The sequence below is a fragment of the Grammomys surdaster genome, unplaced genomic scaffold, assembly GCF_004785775.1.
Source record: "Grammomys surdaster isolate TR1022 unplaced genomic scaffold, NIH_TR_1.0 99, whole genome shotgun sequence".
In the NCBI taxonomy this organism is placed as follows: Eukaryota; Metazoa; Chordata; class Mammalia; order Rodentia; family Muridae; genus Grammomys; species Grammomys surdaster.
The window spans coordinates 6,750,811-6,771,943 of NW_021604578.1; the positions used below are offsets into that span (position 1 = coordinate 6,750,811).

At 43.9% G+C, this 21,133-nt stretch overlaps 1 protein-coding gene across 1 annotated transcript in view; it reads right to left on the reverse strand.

Moving 5' to 3' along the window:
- Positions 1–9,931: 9,931 nt before the first annotated feature.
- Positions 9,932–21,133, reverse strand: part of Il6st (interleukin 6 signal transducer) — a 39,286-nt gene continuing 28,084 nt past the window's right edge. Inside the window, exons 12-17 of the mRNA XM_028783172.1 lie at positions 19,052–19,153; positions 18,587–18,733; positions 17,484–17,624; positions 15,483–15,579; positions 13,815–13,896; positions 9,932–13,025 (exon numbers count right to left, since the gene is read on the reverse strand). Of these exons, the coding sequence (XP_028639005.1) occupies positions 12,285–13,025; positions 13,815–13,896; positions 15,483–15,579; positions 17,484–17,624; positions 18,587–18,733; positions 19,052–19,153 (1,310 nt within the window). The 3' untranslated portion in view covers positions 9,932–12,284. The remainder of the gene's footprint in view (positions 13,026–13,814; positions 13,897–15,482; positions 15,580–17,483; positions 17,625–18,586; positions 18,734–19,051; positions 19,154–21,133) is intronic.

The following is a 21,133-nucleotide window of genomic DNA, read 5'->3' on the forward strand; positions in this document are numbered from 1 at the left end:
ATGTCCAGTACAAACTCTTAATGTGTACACCCCTCAACTCTTCTCTTGAGTTTTCTCTCCCTGTTTTTCCTTTCGCCTGACTTGGATTTTTGGAGTCTTGGAACCTCTTATTCTCTTCCCCTCCACAATGCCTAATGTTTGCCATTTTTTGGAAAAAAATTTTTTTCTGAACAAACCTGTCTCAGCGGTACTTAGGTTCCCCCTTACTGATCCTGTGACAGGGACAGCCTGCAGAGACTTCACAGAGCCTCCTCATTGCTTTTCCTGAGTTCAGAACTGCTTCCTTCCCAAATGGCTCCCGAAGGAGGGGTGCTTTCCTGTGAGCTCTGGGTCCGCATGCTGCAGCCTCTCACTCCCTTTAGATTTACTGATGAAGAATGAATGACTGAACGTAGAAGGGAGTGAAGTGTCTTCTAACTTACTGACTCAAGCAATGTGCCTCCAGATAATTAAGTCCGAGAGTATCCTTTGAGGGAACAAAGCCTACTGTTATTATGTATCTGTGTAGTGGGTGTGGGGGTTGCAGCACATGTGTGGACTTCAGCAGGCAGCTTTGTGGAATCTTTTCTGTTCTTTCATCTTCACGGGGGCTCAAAGGATTGAACTCAGGATGGCAGGCTTGCAGGGCAAACCCTTTATCTGCTGAGCTATTTCATTACTGCAGTGCATTTTCATAAATTTAATTAAACAACATAAACTAACTCTTTTAGAGTTGTGCAGGTTGGAAGCCCAGCTGGGTCTCTCTGGGCCAAAGTTCAAGCTGTGTTCCATTCTGGAGAAGCATCCTGGCCTTTCCTAGCTCCTAGAGTGTGTCCTCCTTCCATGGCTGTGGCCTCTTCCTCTCTCTACCATGTCATCAGGGCTATGTCCCTCTGCTTTCCCAAAGTTGCATCTTGCTCAGCCTGTTGGGCCTAAATGTAGCTTGAAGCCTAGAGTTCATCTTATCGTTGGCACCCTACCTGGAAAACCCACACCTAGAATAAGGCCACTAAAATTCCTTAGCTCACACCAGGTCAGAGGCCCAGCAGGACGTCTGTAGTTTTGTTTTGCAGAGATAGGCCTTCAATCTTATCTGGGGTGCATGACTGCACATCATCTACTAGGCAGGCTCCAAGACCAAAGGAATGAGGGAGGGAGCTAGAGATGCCGGCTCCAAGGGCAGGGCTAAGTACTTTGATTTCAATTCAAAATTCCAAATGACCCATAGGACACACAGTCTCACATCCCAGTTAATGAAATATTCAGAGCACTAGGAGAGCTGAAGCCAGAAATGGGCTAGATGTGGTGGTGTACACTGGTAATCCCAGCAAAGCACATGGGAGACAGGAAGATAAAAGGATGTCCCGTAGAGCTAGTCCAGGAGATGTCCCTACTCGTCAGTTAGGAGGCTGTTGCCAAGCTTGTGTAGAAATCAACAGTCAGACAGTTTGAAGCCAACCTAGGGTATGCAGTGGTCCCTGTCTGGAAACAAGAAAAATCAACTAACCGATAATTATTCCATCCACCCACCCACACATCCATCCATCCATCCATCCATCCATCCATCCATCCATCCATCCAACCAACCAACCACACAACCATGGCTGGACACATGGACCTCTCTAGTTTCTGTGCTTCAAAACTGCTTTTGTAGGAAACAGCTCAAAGGAGCACACCCACAGTAATATAGCTGGCCTTTCAAAACCAACAGTTTACTTAGCCACGAGGCTGCACATTTCTGTATGCATCAGCATGTATCTCTATGTATCCAGCCCCTTCCCAGATATGTTTATCCACCAGGCTGCCTTGTCCTCCAGGAAATTAAAAGGAGTTCCAGGAAAAATGACAGACTGGCTGACTGTTGATTTCTACACAAGCTTGGCAACAGCCTCCTAACTGACAAGTAGGGACATCTCCTGGACTAGCTCCACGGGACATCCTTTTATCTCTTCATGGGGGAGGGGAGGAGGGAGGGAGGGATGGGCATGCTCCACCCAAAGGCAATTGCCCTCATACTTAGAACAGTATTTCCTTCTCATTTTCTAGAAGAGAGTGCCTCATTAGTCCTCCCCAACCCCAAATTAAAACTAAAAGCAAGAACAACAAAACCTAATACAAAAAACGGCTATATAAACTAGAGGAACAAAGGATTCTTGCCTCCTGAGTGCTCTTTGAAACCTCCCTGAAGTCCATGGCTGGGAAAGCCAAGAGGATGAACCTAGGACAGTCCCTTGAGCAAGCTCTCTGGTACCTGAGGCTCACTGCTACAGAGCAGTATGGATACTTAAGGTTACAGATGACCACTGTCCCCATAAAAGCCGAACAGTATGTCAGAGGCAAGATTTGGCTGTAGTGGTAATGGGCTAAGCCTCTCCGGCTCCCGGTGGGTTGCGCGCGCACATCTACCCAGGAGCAATCTGGATTCAAGTATGAAAGACGCACGCAAGCACGCACGCACACGTGCTGGTTAATTTTTGACATGCCATGACTAGCTCAAAAGCTGGGACTCCTACACCTTCCCCTGCTAGCAAACGCTCCCCTCCGGTACTTCTGAGACTCCTAAACCTTCCCCTGCCACCTCATGCCCAATGGGGAAGTAGCCAGTGGCTCCTTACCTGAATTCTCACATGACTGGTTGGCTTTCTCTCCTGCAGCTCTTACGTGTGATCCTTCTCCCCGGAGTCATGGTGATCCTGTCATCCTTTCTCCCAGTTCCTTTCCCGTGCAAATCTAAAGGTTCCACCCCTCTCCAGTGGTTCTTTATTGATCGATCAAAAACCAATTGGGGATAATGACCCTTAGGGTTTGGACATGCTGATTCCAAATTAATTCAAAGCATCAGAACCAATTCCCAACACTTGGCTAATTTGATGAATGGGAAAAAAGGCAGGTTTGTGGAGTCCAGTGGGTCTCGCATGCTTATTCATAGTAATTATGTAAGTTTGGGACCAGACAAGGAAAGGGACAGAGGGGAGGAAGTAAGGGATACTAAAGGTTTGGGGACATTTACATACCTTGGTCATCACGATCCCAGGCTACATCATTATTAAATTATGGTCTCAATGACAAACCAAGATGCATACTCTGCCTGCAACGCTCTATGTAACACAAGTAACAAAGACTTCCTTTGTAGCCCCTACTCCTACTTCCATGGCCAGCTACTTTTCTCTCCTTTCATTGTGGAGGTTGGTGTAGCATGTTTTAAAGGTGGTTTCTCTGAGAGCTGTCCTGTGCCTCGGGAGCCCACATATTATCAAAAACAGAGTTTACTGAGCTTGATGGTGCAGAACTTTGATATTAGCACTTAGCAGACAGAGGCAGGTGGATCTCTGTGAGTTTGAGGCCCGCCTGATCTACACAGAGTTACAGGACAGCCAGGTCTCTGTAGAGCCTCTAAACGATGTATCTTTTGGCTACAACTCTTATTTTTAACTTGTCAATGAACAAGAACAAGATTTACTATTAAAAAGAGAAAATATATACATATATCATATTTTAAAATCAGGATCTTCTCATAAAAGAGATACTGAGATAAATTTTCCACTTTGCTTTTGGTTTCTGTGAGATACTGTGTAATTTCTTCCTTCATATCTGAGCAAATACTCCACATTATTTACCATACCCTAGTTTTCTTATGAGCTATGATTTTTAATGTAAATAAAATTGATCAAAAGTGATGGTGATGACTGAACTACTTGTAAGAAATCATTCTGACTTGTAACATTTTCAGAAGCACTTTAGTGTGTGTTGGAAAAAAATTTAGAAATGTATTACATCTCCCAATGTCATAACAAGGACCACCCAAGTTCTAATTAAGAAATACAGGCAGATTTTTAAAAGGTTTTACTTTTTTTTTTAAGTATTGGGTGAGACTCTAACTAGGGAAAGTTGAAACTGTTTATGAGTTCTTAGGAATCAGTGTTAAAACATTTTTTCTGGAGACAGTTCATGTGTTGAACTTACCGTGAACTTGCTAGCCTCTGACATTTGTGTCCAACATGCTGTGATTACAGGTATGTACCACCAAACTGGCTTAGGACTCCTATTAATTGAACAAAATAGCCACCAATTCTAATTACATCTGTAAATGCTTCATAAATGAATAGCATTTCTATAAATTCCAAGAGAATGATGCTGACATTACGTTTTATTACACATTCAATTTCGTAATTTTTTTTTCTTGGCTTGCAGGCAGTAGCTGTTTGATTCACATTAAGTATATTTTTAAAGGTCCCTGAAAAACATGACAGCTTTGGAAATGGCCTCTCGTGCCAGATGTACAGATGAGAGCTGAGTGTTAAAAACAGACACACCCAACTAACGGTTAGTCAGAAGTCCCTTCTGGGGCGAGCATCACTTAGACACAGTCTATGAAGCAAAGTGGGGTGTGTGTGTGTGTGTGTGTGTGTGTGTGTGTGTGTCTATTATTCTGTTAGGGGCAGGTGGTTTTAGGTGGAAGGCATGGGTCAGGGTTCAGCTGTATCAGGTATAGAAGCAGGAAGTTAGCTGCTAGACTGACAGGATCTGGACAGTTTTCCAAATGGAGCCGGTGGCCCACTGGGTGTTAAATGTGGCACCTGGACAGGCATTCCATGAGCCCTGGAAGTTTGGTGAACTGAGGTTCAGTGAGTTTCACTTTGGATGATTCCAAGTGACATCAAACAAACAATCATCACCTGGGCCCCTCCTTTGTTCATCTGGCCACTGTCATCGAAAGTAGAGACTCTACCTACTGTCACAATTTGGAAGGCTGCTTTTTTTTTTTTTAGAAGTGATGTCGGGGATGGTCTCTTAATTTCCCTAGAAACAAATCAGGAGACAAATACAGGTTCAGTGACTGAAGGGCCTGCTCCAGATGGAACGGGTTAGGGAACGGGAAAAGGGAGAAGCAAGGTAGGATGGGAAGAGTCCTGAGCAGGGCAGCTCCTGCTTGATTCATGAAAGAAGACTCTGAAACTGCTCCTTGGAGCATGTCCACCCTAGGCAAGGGGCAGATTGCCCAGCGATTGCTGAGACCACGCCCACAGGGTATGTAAGCTCCAGTCAGCTCTTCAACTCTGCTGTAGGGAACAAGAACACCTGGGCGGGCCGCCAGATTCAACTGAGCGCGTTCGTTCACGCAGAGCTTTTTCAGATTAGTTTACTAATGCTTGCCCTGGGTTCCGGAATGGCCCATTCTACAGGTTTTAAGGCAGACCATAGTTGCTTGATGCAGGAGCGTTGAGATTTAACCCATCTATGAGCCTCAGACTTGCTGCCTCCTCACCTATGGCGTAATTGTTCCCCAAACTTTGTTTCTTTGAATCTGTAAAGTGGGGAAATCGAGCCCCTGTGACTGAGAGATGAAAGCCGGTGTTGATGGTGCTGGGCTGGGTTCAACATACAGCAAGTGCTCTGTGAACAACAATAGCAGTTTTCTGTTTTTGCCATCTCAAGTCGGGTGAGTGTCTGAAAGGTTGTACCAAGTTGGCTGACCTTCCAAACGCCCCAACTCTAAGTATGGCTTTGCACTGTTTTTAGCTTCGGGGTGGGACTTCGACTAAAAAGGGTTGAACGCAGGAAGGTGTGGACCAGTTGTCACTGAGAACACATTTTACTTGATCCCAGACCCTGGCGATGCCACTTTCCCTGACAGCATCTGTAAGTGGAGATAGGGCTGTTCAGGATAAAGGGACTAAGGACCTTGGAGGGGGCCTACAGTTTTGGGAGGTGTGTGTGTGTGTGTGTGTGCGTGTGTGCGTGTGTGTGTGTGTGTAGTGTACCATATGGCTGTAATTGAGAGATGTGTGTCTACATGATTATAATTTCCCTGAAAGAGGAAGCAGACTATTATTTCTCAGTTCCTTGCCATCAGTGGTGAGTGAAGACACTCTGGCTAAGGTGCATGCTGTGGTCCCTACAGCTAGCTCTACCCTCTTGAGCTCTTATAGATGGCCTTGTTGGCTTCGGCATGGGTCCTGACACCAAGACCTTCCTGGGTGCTGCCCTAGGGAGGAGGAGGCTGGGTTTCCTGGACCGGGAGACAGGGCCAGTGGTGAAAGCTGTTTAGAGGTATCCACAGCCTCACAACTCGTTTGCCCCCTCACCCCAAGCTGGCTGCCTTTTGTTTCTTGGGAGTCTTGGTCTGACTGGCCAGTCATGCCTCATGGCTGTCCATTTTTCTGTTGCTCTCAGCCCCTTCAGACTTTTTCCAGACCAAAGAAACATTCCCAAATGGTCCCTCATTTCCTTTGGTCTACTCATCCCTCAAATGCTGGAATATCCTTCTCAGAGTCAAAATGTTGGAGAACCGAGAACACCTCCCATTCTCCTGTGGTGGTAGCCTCACCCAAACACCCACACTGAACATATATATAGCGTGTGTGTGTGTGTGTGTATGACAGCACATATGTAGTTTGTGGAAGAATTTTTATATATTCCTTTAAGAAAAAAACAAGCAGTAGGAAGCTGTACAATTCTCAGTAGGATAACCATTTCCCTCTAGGGAAACAGGATGATAATCCTTCTGAAAGCAGGAAGGACTTTTATCCATGTACACAGTGCGATCAGCTGGGGACACAGTGCAATCAGCTGGGGACTGTACACTAGAAGGCAAGCTGGGCTTCTACAGCCTGTAGTGGACATGAGACTTAACCAAATATTCCAAAGTGAAGGTTTTGTATAAACCTCACTATGGATTTGAAGGGGTGAGATTCACTCCTTGACCAGTTTGTAGGTATGACCCACCATGTTTAGATAAGCCCTTAGTAGCTGAGACCTTTACTTACCCCAGCAGACTTAGCTTCATGGCGAGGCAAACATGGATTCTACAGCAGCACAGGCACAGACCAGCCACAAGGTGGTGCAGCGCCTCTATATTTGGTCCCTGAGCAAATACATAGAGGACAATCCACTAGGAGAGAAGAAGCTGGAATTCCAGAATTTATGAGGTAAATCTGCAAACTATAAACTACTGTCATGTCTTCTGTTATTGAGGCCAACACTGTGTCACAATTTATTCTAACTCCTATTGCATTATGCTAAAAGAGCATTTAACAAGTCATAAAACCCTCACAAAATATCATCTAGACTAAGATCCTTGTTAACCAACACCAGGACTGATAAATGACAAAACACCACACACAGTGACACTCAGATGGCGGTGACTGCAGACAGAAAAGACAACAGTTTCTTTCTCAAATTTATTGAAAAGATTAGAGTTGATAACAGTAAGACATTTACGGCAGGGTCAACATAAAAATGATCGATAGCTGTGGTTAATATACCCAGCACATGCAACTTACTACAGAGGTAACGCACACACAAGCTTCCCATGTGAAGCTGCAAGGGTGGCGGCGGTGGGGGCGCAAAAACAGTAGGCTACGTAGAGAGAGCTGTGCTCACGTGGAGCACAGCTAAGAGCAAAGACCTAAGAAGGAGCCATAGCTAATGCCTACTGCCACACCAGGCTAGCAAAGTGCACTTGTTTTAGAGTATATCACACAGAAACATTAAGGCTACAGAGTTTCCAAACCCCTCTGTAACATCCCTTTACTTCTGACACATCACATTGTTCTATTTATATAACAGCATTTGCAGACTGTAGTTACCAGGCTAAGCTGGTGAACACAGGACTAAGAATCTCTACCCAACCAGCCTGGTGCATTTTCATCCCAACCCCTCACCAGTGTTGGCAACTGGTTAATTAAAACAAAACAAAACAAAACAAAACAAAACAAAACAAAACACCAACTGACCAGTTTGTGGGAGTTTACAGGCGGCAAAAAAGCCCTAGAAAAGTATAGAATGAGTAACACCTGGAGCTAGCTGTCACCTTTTTATCTTTAACGGAGTGAGTATGTGCTAATCTGCATGTGACAGGAAAGCAAACCGTGAACCTGAGAGATAGTACATCTGGCTTGAGAAAGTTTTGTCTATAAATTATTTATACAGTTTGTCGTTTGATGGCTGTGTGTTTTCTAACTCAGAGAAAGGCACGTTTTAAAAATGTAATCTTACCTAGGATAGTAACCTAGCAGTAGTATCTAGAGCTGAAAGCTAGCCCAAGGTTATTTTTAATAACTGACCTTTGCACTTGTTTTTGCAGCTTATTGATTCTACTCATTTCATTAAAAACTTTACTAGACAGAAGTTGTGTTCAGAACTTGCTTTTACAAGAAACTCAGTAACATGAAACAGTAGAACCAACTTAATAGGCTATAGTCTCCTGGCTTTTCTACTTGGTTAATATAGGTCTATAACACTGAGGAAGCCTGATTATTAGGTCTAAATTTATGCCATAGTTAACTAATTATGTGGGTAGAAAAAAAAGACAGCTTTAAAAATAGTATGTGATGTCTAATGGTACGTTAGCAGTCCTGCTTTTAACAGCTTTGATAGTGTCCCAAGAAGTGGAAGCTTAAGGGTTCTTTGGAAAGTCAGTTTGTGTCGGACAGTGTTTTGTTAAACCAGACACTTGAAGGAACGTTTTGCTGAAGTGGACTCGGGTGAAAGGCTGTTTTGCTAAAGCAAGTATGTGAAAGGACACGTGATAGTTTCTTTGTTACTGACACACCTGTATTGGTTTGCCTCACATGTGTCGTTGAGCTCCATTTGTTGGGACTCCATAGAGAGAAACACACCAAAAAACTTGTGGTGGTGTTTTGGCTGCTTCTTGCACTTGGGCTGATTGGCAGAGTGATGTCAGCTGATACAGACTCACATACTGAGGCAAGACACGTGGTGAGACCAGACCTGACCTGTGGACTCGTGATATTTGGAGGGAGTATCTCTAGGATTCAATGGACAGCTTGGCCTGCTTGCATATCTTCGTTTTTGCTGAGAGAGGCTCAGCTGAGAACTTCTCCTGGTTCTTCCTGCTGACTTGTGCTGAGGCTGAGGCCTGGCCATTCCTGCTAGGCCATGCTACTGTTGCCCCAACACTACCGAACCAGACTGCTGGTGTATCCTTGAAGTGTTTGCGGGTGGATAGAGCTGCCATTACTGACCTGAGAACTGAACTGCTGATTTCCTGACAATGCAGACAGGATTTGCTCCAAAGAACAATTTCTAAACAGGTCCATGTCCCTGTATCCTAATAACCTTTCCTTTCTACTACCTCTGGTGGGTGATGGGCTAGAAGGGAGGTTAAAGCATTTAAGAACTATTATTAAAATTAGGGTTGAGAAAAAAAAAATCAAAAGCTACAGTCCCACAAGCCCTTCTACCTTTTTATCCCTTTAAGTTCCCAATAAGAACTATGGTCTCAGCAGACAAGTGATGGCACACTAGGCAGGCAGATCCAGGACAGAAAAGGCCACACAGAGGAAACACTGTCTTGAAAAATCAAAACACCAAAAAAACAAAAAGCAAAACCCTTACATCTTGGATGAGCTGATGAACACAGCTCAGGAACTGTGCAGAAACAGAAAGAGCTGAAGACAGGAGAACCGGGGGGGAGGGGGGGGGGGGGGGCAGGGGGTTGGGGGTGGGAGTTGCACTTTTCCTACTTCTGCTTCTCTGTGTCCCCGAGTACTCATGCTTTTCAAAGGACTAAGATTTTATGTCTGAGTGAGTAAAAGATCCAAACTCTTGCTTTGTAACAGCGACTCAGCATGAAGCCTTCCTTTTTCTTTGAATCCTAAAGAGGCAACTGCATTAGAAGCAGTGAACTGGTTTTGGCCACAAGCCAGGCTGTTTTCTGATGTGCCTTAAACTACATTTTTACACATGAAAGACTAAAAGCACAAGTACAGAACTAGCTTTATTAGACTGGTTTTACATAAAGAAGCTGGATTAGTTCCTCTGCCTACCTAAAATACAAGTTACATGCATCCAGATTATTCTCAAACATGCTGTAGCAAAGTCTGTATTCAAGATGGATTTTAAAATTGTTTTTCAGGCCGGGCAGTGGTGGTGCATGCCTTTAATCCCAGCACTTGGGAGGCAGAGGCAGGCGGATTTCTGAGTTCGAGGCCAGCCTGGTCTACAGAGTGAGTTCCAGGACAGCCAGGGCTACACAGAGAAACCCTGTCTCGAAGAACAAAAAACAAAAAACAAAAACAAAACAACTGCTTTTCTCTCTCAGAGCAAAGAAAGGTGCTCCATTATACATCTCCTGAATGAGTGTTCATGCTGTGAGCACACACGCTCTCTGCTGGCAGAGGTCCTGGCTCACTGGAACACTTCCTGTATGGGATTGAACATGCAGACTTGCCCCCATGGGGTTCTTCCTTCAGTGATCTTGATGTTCACTCCTGAACTCACACTGGGTTACTATCCCAGCCCAGTACAGACTTCACACTACAATGTTCACAGCACCACTATTTGATATAAGGAAAGTTACAGCTAAACATGAATACAGTCACATAACTAGACTGCTTACTGTGAGAAAATGAGAAATTTAGCGAGGGTTAATTTCCTGGCAGACATATACATAGGAAACTCAGTCCTGACTGGGACCAGGCTTTGACGTCCAACTTGAATGGTGACGGTGCCAGCCCTGTAGTGTGAATTCTGGTCTCTCTGACCCGGACCTGTCCTTCAATCTACCTTCACTTCCGCCATTTTAGCAATTCCAGGCTGGCTTTGCCAAGAAGGCAACTGAATATACCAGAGCGAAGCATGTACTGTCTCATGGGGGGGGGGGGGGGCATACACGTGACAGAACTCAGAAAGGATTACCCAGTATAAAAATATAAATGATAACACATCAGCAAGTAGAACATAAACAGCCTTCTGAGAGTAAAAGGTAAAACTGCATCCAACGAAGTGCATAGCAACTCCTCCTCAGCCACTGTGTGGAAACCGTTATAAATGATTTAAGTGCCCATGTTCTGAAACTTTAATCCTTTTCCTGTGGGCACACTTGGAGGTAATCAGCCACTAATGGCACTCAGCCAATTCCTGTCCACCCAGTGTCTACCTTTAGTCCTTGCCTCCATGTCACACTGGAAAGTTAGGCACAAATACATTAATGGCTTTAGTGTTAAACACTGGATGCCTGGACTACTCCTTAATAAAGCAACTGGATGGAACAGGTTTAAGATAGTCCTAAATCGTGTGTAAAACTCTACCTCATAAATGGCAGATATTAAAAATACCTGGTTGGGTGTGTGGCAGCACACACCCGAAATCCCAGACACTCAGGAAGCTGGGACAGGAGGATCACTTGAGCCTAGACAACATAATGAGATGTGTAAATGATCAGCTCAGTGGTAGAGTAAGTGTCTAGCATGTACAAGGCTGTGGGTTCAATCCCCGCCCAGCAAACTAACAAAACCCTTATGGCTTTGCCAGCCCTGTAGGAGGACTTCTGTCACTGTGGTGGTTGCTGACATCGGTGTGTATGTTCTGGGACTCTGCCTGAGGCTCTGGGGAATGCCACCCTTCAGCAAACACCTTGCTATTCTTGTAAATAAAAACAAGGTGGAGTCAATTAAAGTAATTTAAAGTTGAAGACATTCTGAATAAAGTGCTTCCTCAACCAACATCTGGAATCATCTGTCCCTAGTGTGTTTATATGTGTTCAGAAACATGTCAACAACTTAAGTCTTTAAAAACAGAAATTTTTTAAGTTGAGCAGTTGTGGATTGCCTTTAATCCCAGTACTCCGGAGGCAGAGGCAGACAGACCTCCATGAGTTTGAGGCCAGCCCGGTCCACTATAAGGTTGATGAAATTGACTCTGAAAGACATTGTCACTAATAAGCAGATTTTGGTGAGGTTTTAGGTGAATATAAGAAAATGGGTACTTCTATGTTACTTATCTTTAAAGTTCATCCTTTTCTTCAGTAAAAACTGGCAGCATCGATACCAACAGCAAGGAGCAGGCCAATATTCTCTAACTGATGGAACCAGAAATGGACCACACTCCACCCTTTCTTTTGCTAGATGACACAATCTGGAGTCTGCCCCGTGGCCCTTTTAAATGATGCTGTGGGCTGAGGAGGGTTTAGACCTTTGCTCCTGGCATCTGGCTGACCAGTCTCACCGAAACCAGCACAGCTGACCGACGCCATGGCTCATTGAAATCCCCTGTTTTCTGTGTAGCAAAACAGAAGTTTTATAAACTCAGACACACTTTGTTTTCGGCAGTGCATACATCCTGAAACAGCCGAGTCCTCCAGCTACTCAGAGGAAAAAGTCAGTTCATGTAGTGCTTGAAGGAGAATCCCGGTCACTCTGGAAACAGAGATGGCCCAGTTGTGACTCTGTCCTTAAAGGCAATGATTATCTTCAGGGAGTGAAGACTAGTTCTCATCTGAAGTCACATGTGTTTTAGCTTTACTTTGCCGGTCCTGCGGAAGCCGTACAGGAGCCCGTCCTTCACTGCGGCATGTAGCCGCCTTGTCTTACAGTCTGCGGCAAGTAACTCTTGGGAATTTCTTCATCGATCGCTGTCTCCATTCCGACAGACTCAAACCTCTCCATCTGTCCATCAGTCCCTGTGCCAAGAGCATCTGCCGCAGAGCCTTCCTGAAACAGCCTCCGCTGCTCAGACCCATAGGGCTGCAAAGTGTGATCTGAAACCTGCTGCTGTTTCAGTCTGACAAAATCCTCCTCGCTGCCCGATGAAACCTGGTTTGACCTTTCAAAATGTGAAATATCTGGACTGGCTTCAGGCTGACTGCAGTTCTGTTTGAAATACTGTTGCCTGGGCAAGATCTCATCCCCGCTGTCCACGTTATCAACCAGCTGCAGGTCTTCTGGCCGCTCCTCGGAGTCTAGCAGGGGCTGGGTGGACTCGGACCTTGAGAATACTTGCACGGACGGGACCTGGTGCCTGTAGCCGCTGTGCACCACTGTGGAGTACTGCACGGTGCTCGCGGTGCTCTGAGCAGACTCGTTCTCCTCATTGCTGGAGATGCTGGGCCTGGAGGAGGACATGCATGAGGAACCCCCGATGCCACTGCTGTGCCCTTCTGTACTCATCTTCTCCTTCTTGAACAGGTCCAAGGACTTCAGGTCATCTGGACAAGGCTTTTTATTGTTTGCTTCTATTTCCACCACGCTGACATCAGTGAAATTGCCATCTGAGTACATTTGATCTTTGGAGTTGAAATTGTGCTGGAAAGAGAAAATGAATGATCACTCGGGGGCATATTTCAGCTTTTTAACCACGGAGCCATCTCTGAAACTTGTATTACAGCTTTTTTATAAATATAAAATTTTAAGGGTTTGTGCATCTTTGAAACTTTTTAGTGACTTTCAGGGGTGAGAATCTCAAGGAGTCTCTGTAACCAGCAGATAAATAAAATAAACCAAGAAGTCTGGATCAGGCTGCATTTCCAGTTTCCAAATTAATATCATTGTAAGCAAGTAGGCTATAAATAGTACTGAATATTCCTTATCTACAGTAGGCAGCCTAGAATTAAACAGATAAGAAAAAGCCTTGGAAATATTAAAAACTTGGACTTGAATAACCAAGGTTTTGTAAACTATACAAGGTTACAGGTATAATTTGTTAAGTTCAGGGTTATTAGAGTAATAGGAGAATTTCTGCTTTAGGGTCTGTTAAGTGTGAAGAGTCTAGGACGGTTTCCAGAGCTCATCTGCAGGATGAGGATGGCAGACGTTAGCCAGGACTTAATATCCAGTCACAGATCCCTGGGTAGTGGGTCCTCAGTTTCCACTTTCAGCAAAGTATCTGTTGTGTGCATGGAGCAATGTGAAGACTGTCTGCACAAACACGCTACCGTAGACAGACAGTGTGTTAGAATGAAGAGGGATTACTGAGGATTTTGACAACTGCCATTTTCTTTTCACTCAGCCTATATATCTTTTGGTTAAACTTTTCTCAATGAATCCCAATACATAAGCCTATATATTAGAAACAGTAAGAAGACAGTATCTTACCCTTGGGGGGGTGTGAGGGGACCACTGGGCAATATGGCTCTTTGAAGGATCTGGAACATTAGGCCAGATGTGTTTTTTAATTCTGAAAGGAAAAGAAGCAAGGCATATGTAGAACTGCATGTAACAGTACAAAGACATGTAACTTTCAACTAAAAGTACGCAGTCTGAAAATTAGATAAAAGTGCTATCTATCGGACATTAAGTAAAATACGCTAACTTGTGTTTTCCCAAAGAAGACGTGACGTCATGGAGCTGACTGCTGCACCAGGTGAGAGTGGAAGCTCCCTCAGGTTGTAAACCCAACACTCGGGAGGCAGAAGCAGCGAGAACAGGCGTTCAGGACCAATGTGGTATATAAAACCCAATCTCCAAAAATTAAAAATTAAAAAAGAACATACACAGTTCAGAGGAGCAGAAATGAGAGCCCAGAAGTAACTGTAGACCATCAGGAACAAACATTTATTTGAAAAGAAGCTATTTTCAACCTCAACAGAACTAGATTGGTGGGGGGCAGAAACTTGACTCTGATTTATAACATGTCCCCAGATTAATTCAGAATGGATTACAGATGGTAGAGCTAAAATTACTAAACTTCTAGAAGAAAGCATACCCCTGTGTTACACAGATTTCTTAAAGAGGGTACACAATGCAAGAGCCAGAGGAAACGCCTGGGAAAGGGAACTTCACAATTAAAAACTTCTGCTTCCCCAAAGTCAGAGTTAAGGAAACCAAATACAGAAACTGGGACAAAATTTGCAAAACATGTATTTGACCAAAAAACGTTTGTTTCCAAACAAAAAGAACATTTACAACTCAATATTAGCAAAAACCAAAACAACAACAACAACAAAACCCCCCCAAACCAAAAAACAGCAAACAAAAAAACCCACCCCAATTTATAACTGGGCAAACGGCTTTAACAGATAAACTACAACGGGCTGGGGCTGGGTGACTCGTGAAGAGAGGCACTGGCAGTCGGAGATGGAAATCCAAACAGAGTCCTGCTCTCCTGCTCACACTCTCGGGAAGAACCCAACTGAAGGAGCACCTAGGTCCCAAGTGCTAATGACAGTGGGACACTTGCAAGATGGCGGAGATGCTGAGACGCCCGGGACTATTTTTTCTCTTCTTGTGGGGCTGGACATGGAACCTAGAGCCTTGCACATGTCATATGAATGCTCTGACACAGAGCAACATGCCTGTTTCTAGTGGCTTCTGATAAAGTTAACAACAGGATTATCTGAGAGACACAAAAACATGTACCCAGAGAGTTTGAAATGTGGATGTTCATAGCTGTTTTATAAAACAACAGGCAAGAATTCGAAACCTGTGACCTCTCCTATACACCCACACTACAGAACATGATTCAGCAGCACCAAGGGGAAAGAATTTCACATAAGCAGTGGCAGGAATGAGCTCCAAAATAGCTAAACGTGGGAGGTCTGCAACCCAGCTGATGCTATGCGTGTGAGATTCTAGATCAGACAAAGCTACACCTGAGAACAGGCTAGTCCGTGTGGGGCAGAGGTTGAGAGAGGACAGACTAAAAATGAACAAGGGTGCTTTGTAGGAGGGGGATGAGTGCGGGAGGTGGGCAAGCATCGGGCACAACTGGAGCTCAGCTGTAACATCCAACAGTTACATACTAGCATGTAACATGCAACTTACAGGTCTCGTTTATTGAAGCAGAACAAGACTCCCAGCAGAGTTGTCAGGAGGAACGCTAAGCACACAGGCACGACTATGGCTTCTATTTCTCCTTGAGCTACAAAACCAAAGGGTATAATAAGAAATAACTGTTAATACAGAGAAAAAGAGGAAAAACCGTAATTGAGTTCACTGGACACCACTTGATTTTTTTGTTTATGCAGACAGTGTCCTGCAGTGTACCCGGCTGGCTGGACTCACCGTGGAGCCCAGCCAGGCTGTCCTGTCTCTTCCCAAGTGCCTGGGTTGTAGATTATTGACAAAGTATACATTCCTTTGGCCCACCCTGGTGGTTTTCAGGTTTTGAGGTAGCTTTTCTTCCTCTCTCTGTCCTTGTTGATCGCAGACACGTGTCCTTACATGGCAAACCTTGGTGCGTGATGAACATAAAGCACACACTGGCAGGGAGGAAAAAAGACATGCCCAGCTCCCTCTGGTAGCAGTCATCAAATGATGACACGTCTGCTGCAGGCCAAGGACTTAAGGAGGTGCTCAGGAGGCAGGAGGATGGCACAAGAGGACAAGTCACCTAAGGAGCAGCAGAGCTGGCACAGTGGTGCTGGCCCACTCTCAAGTGTGCAGGAGGGGAAAGCAGGGGTGGGAACTGAGGCCAGACTTAGCCTGGGCTATTTTATCACTAGAGATGCGGCCTCAAAAACAAATAAATAAAATATTTAAAGATGCAAATAAGTCTGAAATTCCTAAATAACATACAAATCTCTACATGCTCTTAAAACAGGACTTAAACAAATGAGTGACTAACTGAGAGCTGTTGGACATGTACTAAAGTGATCTGCCTGTGCTTGTTTCTGGTTAACTCCTCCAGCTCCTCCCACCCGCCTCTCCCCTGGTGCTGAGGGCTGAACTGGCTCTGGCATACGCTAAACTTGTACGCTATCATGGAGATAACTCCTTTTCATTACTCTTTTATAGGACAAATATGAGAGTAACCCTTAAGAAACACACTGTTTACTTAGTTTATATTTCTATCATACACATACCATTGTAACTAACTCTCCAACCCACGAAGGCCAGTGGAAATCAGACCAACACTTGGGAATAAATGATTGACTGGCTTTTTACGTTTTTTATTTTTGAGACAGAGACTCCCTAGGCAGCCCAGGCCAGCTTTAACTGGTGATCCTCCTGTTTCACCCCCTTCCTCACACTGTTAGACACACACCATCACACTCACTCCAGTGTAAACGTCTGAGTGCTAATGCTGACTGACAGATACAGCTGCTCTCAGAACTGCTAAGCCACGCTCTGCATCTCCAGTGCCTGTCCTGGGCCCTGTGCTGTTCTCTAAGATGCTTTCTGTGTCCTAGGTTCCACATCTTAACTGCAGCTTTCTCTTCCAAAGTCTTCTTTAACGGTGAGACGGCCTCTGCTGATAGCTTTAGACTTGCCTTATTTACTGATTAGTGTATTTACTTTTGGCAGGATTTCTTCAACTGCGCTAAGTCTGTGGGTAAGGCTCCCGCGCCCTGCGAGGAAGCTATAATGGAAACTGCAGATGAGTAACAACGACGACAACAACAAAAAGTCAAATTATACAGTAGTTTTAGTATTACTGATCCATTTTAAAAATGTAAGCAGGAAAAGGGACACTACTAGATTATATCTGAGAACGGAACTTGAACAAATTTACATTCCTCTTTATAATATACTGTAAATGTGTCCTATATAAACATTACTTTTGTAACTAGGAAAATACTTTTAAAGTTTTACCATTTTTTTCAGCGTTTTTTCTAGATATTAACTATTACAGATCTATTAGCATGTGGGTTGTGCCGTCTACCCACCCCAGCCGTGCTGAGGATCGACCATGGCTTTGATGCTGGTAAGTCTCCTGCCTCTGAGCTGCCTCCGTCCCCAGTGCCCTTCAAAACAACATCTTAGCACAGTAAACCCATTTCTAGTCAGATTGAACTTCAAACATAAAGCTTCACGGTTTCTCACCGAACTTCGGTGTTGTGAAAGTGAATTCCGGCCCATCTTTCCCTCCTTCATCCGTGTACGCTGCCATTCGGACCATGTACAGTGTATCACTACTCAAAGAGGACAGCGTGTATTCTGTGTGAGAAGAATCCACATGCACAACTGGAAGGAGAAACAACAGTTCTTTTACCCAATGTTTTGATTCATCCGTCCTATATTTGGCATTGTAAAGTACTAAAGGTACTTTTCCAGCAAGCATGTATAACCAAAAATTCTTTAACAATGTAACAAAATGTATATTTAGTACTTTTCCAGCAAGTATTTATAACCAAAAATTCTTTAACAATGTAACAAAATGTATATTTAAAGGTTCAAATCTTTGGAAAAATCACACTTATTTACTCCATGTGTGGATGATTCTCTACCTCCACTTCCCTCCGTGTGTGTGTGTGTGCGTGTGTGTGTATCTGTCTGTCTGTCTATGTATGAAGGTCAGAGGACAACTTTTGGGAATCAATTCACAACTTGCTCCCGGCTCCCTCCGTCCACCCTGTGAGACCCAGGGGCTGCACCGAGGTCATCAGGCTTGGTGGCAAGTGCCTTTACCTCTGAGCCACACTACCAGCCACACTACTACTAGTGATGATTTGCATATGCTTGGCCCAGGGAGTGACACTATTAGGAGCTGTGGCCTTGCTGGAGTAGGTGTGTCACTGTGGGCATGAGCTTTAAGATCCTCTTCCTAGCTGCCTGGAGGTTAATCTTCCACTAGCAGCCTTTGTGAAGATGTAGAACTCTCAACTCCTGCACCATGCCTGCCTGGATGCTGCCATTCTCCTGCTTTGATGATAATGGACTGAATCTCTGAACCTGTAAGCCAGCCCCAATTAAATGTTGTCCTTGTAAGAGTTGCCTTGGTCATGGTGTCTGTTTATAGCAGTAAAATCCTAAGACACCTACAATACAGTATTTTTAAAAAATAGCATCATAAACATATGAGACATTTGCAGACGTCTGCTAAGGATGCTATAGACTATCAAACGCATTATGTGAGAAACAAGTATTTAAAAACTGAAGAGAAAGCGTTAGTAGCATATTCTTAGTAGTTACTACAATTTTATTACCCATTTCCTTTCCAACACTGGTTCTATAAGATATGGAGTAGTTTCTAATAAATCCGTTCTGGACATCCACAGGAAGTTGGTCCCACTCTAGGACAGCTTCATTTTTCCCCACTTTTTTTGTCCGAACAGTCGGTCCTCTAGAAGGAGCTGGAAGAGAGTAAGTGCGTTTGTGAACTAAGAAGCACGTGGTTAGGAATCAATACTCGTCAGTAAAGGGCCTTAGGATAGAATTATCTAACATAATGAGGATGCTGTTTTGTTTGCTTTGTTTTCAAAACAGGGCTTCTCTGTGTGTCCTTGGCTATTCTGGAATGTACTCTAGACCAGGCTGGTCTGGAACTCACAGAGATCCACCTGCATCTGCATCTCCAGCGCTGGGATTCCATAGAGGATTCTTATTTAAAAGTGATAAATGTTTTGGGAAATGTTAAAAGAATTTTTCAAAGCAAGCAAGGGTAGACCTACCTGCTTGTTTGAGGTATGCCTTCATAGACTCAGGGCTGCCGGGCCCAGTGGTAAATACTGGGGTCACTGTGATTAGATAGCACTTGCTCTCCAGTAGGCTTCCTACGACAAGAATAGCAGAGAAAGTAATTTTCCCCCATATTAGATTTTTACCTCATTATTATATGACTTATATGACTATTTAGTTTTACTTTCTTCTTCTTTTTTTTAAAGATACACACACACACACACACACACACTGTAGCTGTCTTCAGACACACCAGAAGAGGGCATCGGACCCCATTACAGATGGCTTTGAGCCACCATGTGGTTGCTGGGAATTGAACTTGGGACATTTAGAAGACCAGTCAGTGCTCTCAACTGCTGAGCCATCTCTCCAGCCCAAGTTTTACTTTCCTCTAAAACCTGCAGTTTTATATATAAAATAATCTTTGGTACACCAAACATAAACTTAATATAGTAAAATGTTGTCTGTGTAATCCTACTGTTCAGACAGCTGAGGTGGGAGGAACATAATGACCTGGAAGTTAGTCTGTGAGTTCAAGTCTATGATGAGCTATCTAGGTGACAAAAACCACAAGGCTACTTTTAATCTCATTACAGTGCACCAGGAAGTTTAAAAAGTGTTTATATTGGTAACAGAAATAGTAAATGCCTTTATGTTCAGGATTAGTAAAACACTTCAGATTATTCTGGGACAGCTTTGGCATTTGTAGTGGTTTGAAAGAAAATGGCTCCCATAGGCCCATAGAGTCTGGCACTATTAGGAGTGACACTATTAGCAAGAGTGGCCTTGTTGGAGGAAGTGTGTCACTGTGGGAGCAGGCTTTGAGGTCTCATATGTTCGGGCCATGCCAAATGTGGGACTTAGTCTCTTTCTGCTGCCTGCAGACCAAGATGTAGAACTCTGAGCTCCTCCAGCACCATGTCTGCCTGCATACCTCCATGATGATAATGGACTGAACCTCTGAACCTGTAAGCCAGCTCCAGTTAAATGTGTCCTTTCTAAGAGATGCTTGGTCATGGTGTCTCTCACAGCAGTGGAAACCCTAAGCCAGTATTCTAGCTAGTTTTGGGACCTGCCAAGATGCAACAGTGAGATCCAGAACAGAGCACTGATGCACAGCTGTGGACAGCAGCTGGAAAAAAACGAGATTTAAGGATGCTTCCCGCTCAATATTAAAAGAAATTATCTTAAATACAGTATTTTGTTTAATTCTAATCCTTCCAAATTATCAAAGAAGTTTTATTAGACAACTGAAGTATGGTTTAGGAAATAAAGTGGCCTTTTATAAAATATGTATCCTATGTACCAACAAACAAGGTCATTCTTACACTGTTTATACCTTCACCACGTATCTCTATTTCCTTCACTAACATTCATAGAATTATATGCACCTTTTGTCTTCCTAAAAGAGCAATTTTACCTTTTCTTGATCTCTATGATAAACAAGTAAACCATTTCTAAATTCTGCTGTAATAATGGTGCTTTCAGGGTGCGGAGCCTTGATACCTTTGTCCCTAAGAGCTGACCATGTGCTCTTTAATCTCCTAGGCTGCCTCCTCCCCAGCCCTATGCTTTTTATTTGATAAGGCTAATAAACGAGACATCTAAATTTATCAAGATTAACTAACAGCAGCTCAGTAAGAGCCACCTCTGCTTAGATCGTGTTCTCTACCCATAGTCAAACGCTAATGGTCACCCTTCTTTATGAATGAAAGAACATACACGGAGCAGTTCTGTCTTCTATAACACTATTAAATGACTTTACAACCGTGCAGTAGTACATAGCAGCTAGATCACCACTCTGTGTTCAAACCTGGAATGCACAAGGAACCCGTGTTCTGGCTGGGCTCCCTGTACTCAACAGCCCTAGGAAGTTAAAGTAGGGAACCAATTTACATCTGGATGATGAGAGAGTTAACTGAATTGAGCACAGGTAACAAACAGAACACTGGTAATAAAGGATGGACTAGATTCTCTGTACAGTTCTGTAAGTGTCCTTTTTGCTAATAAAGAAATACAAGGGTTTTTATTTATATTTTAGTGTTTTAGAAAAGTACTGGCCCTTCTCTCCATGC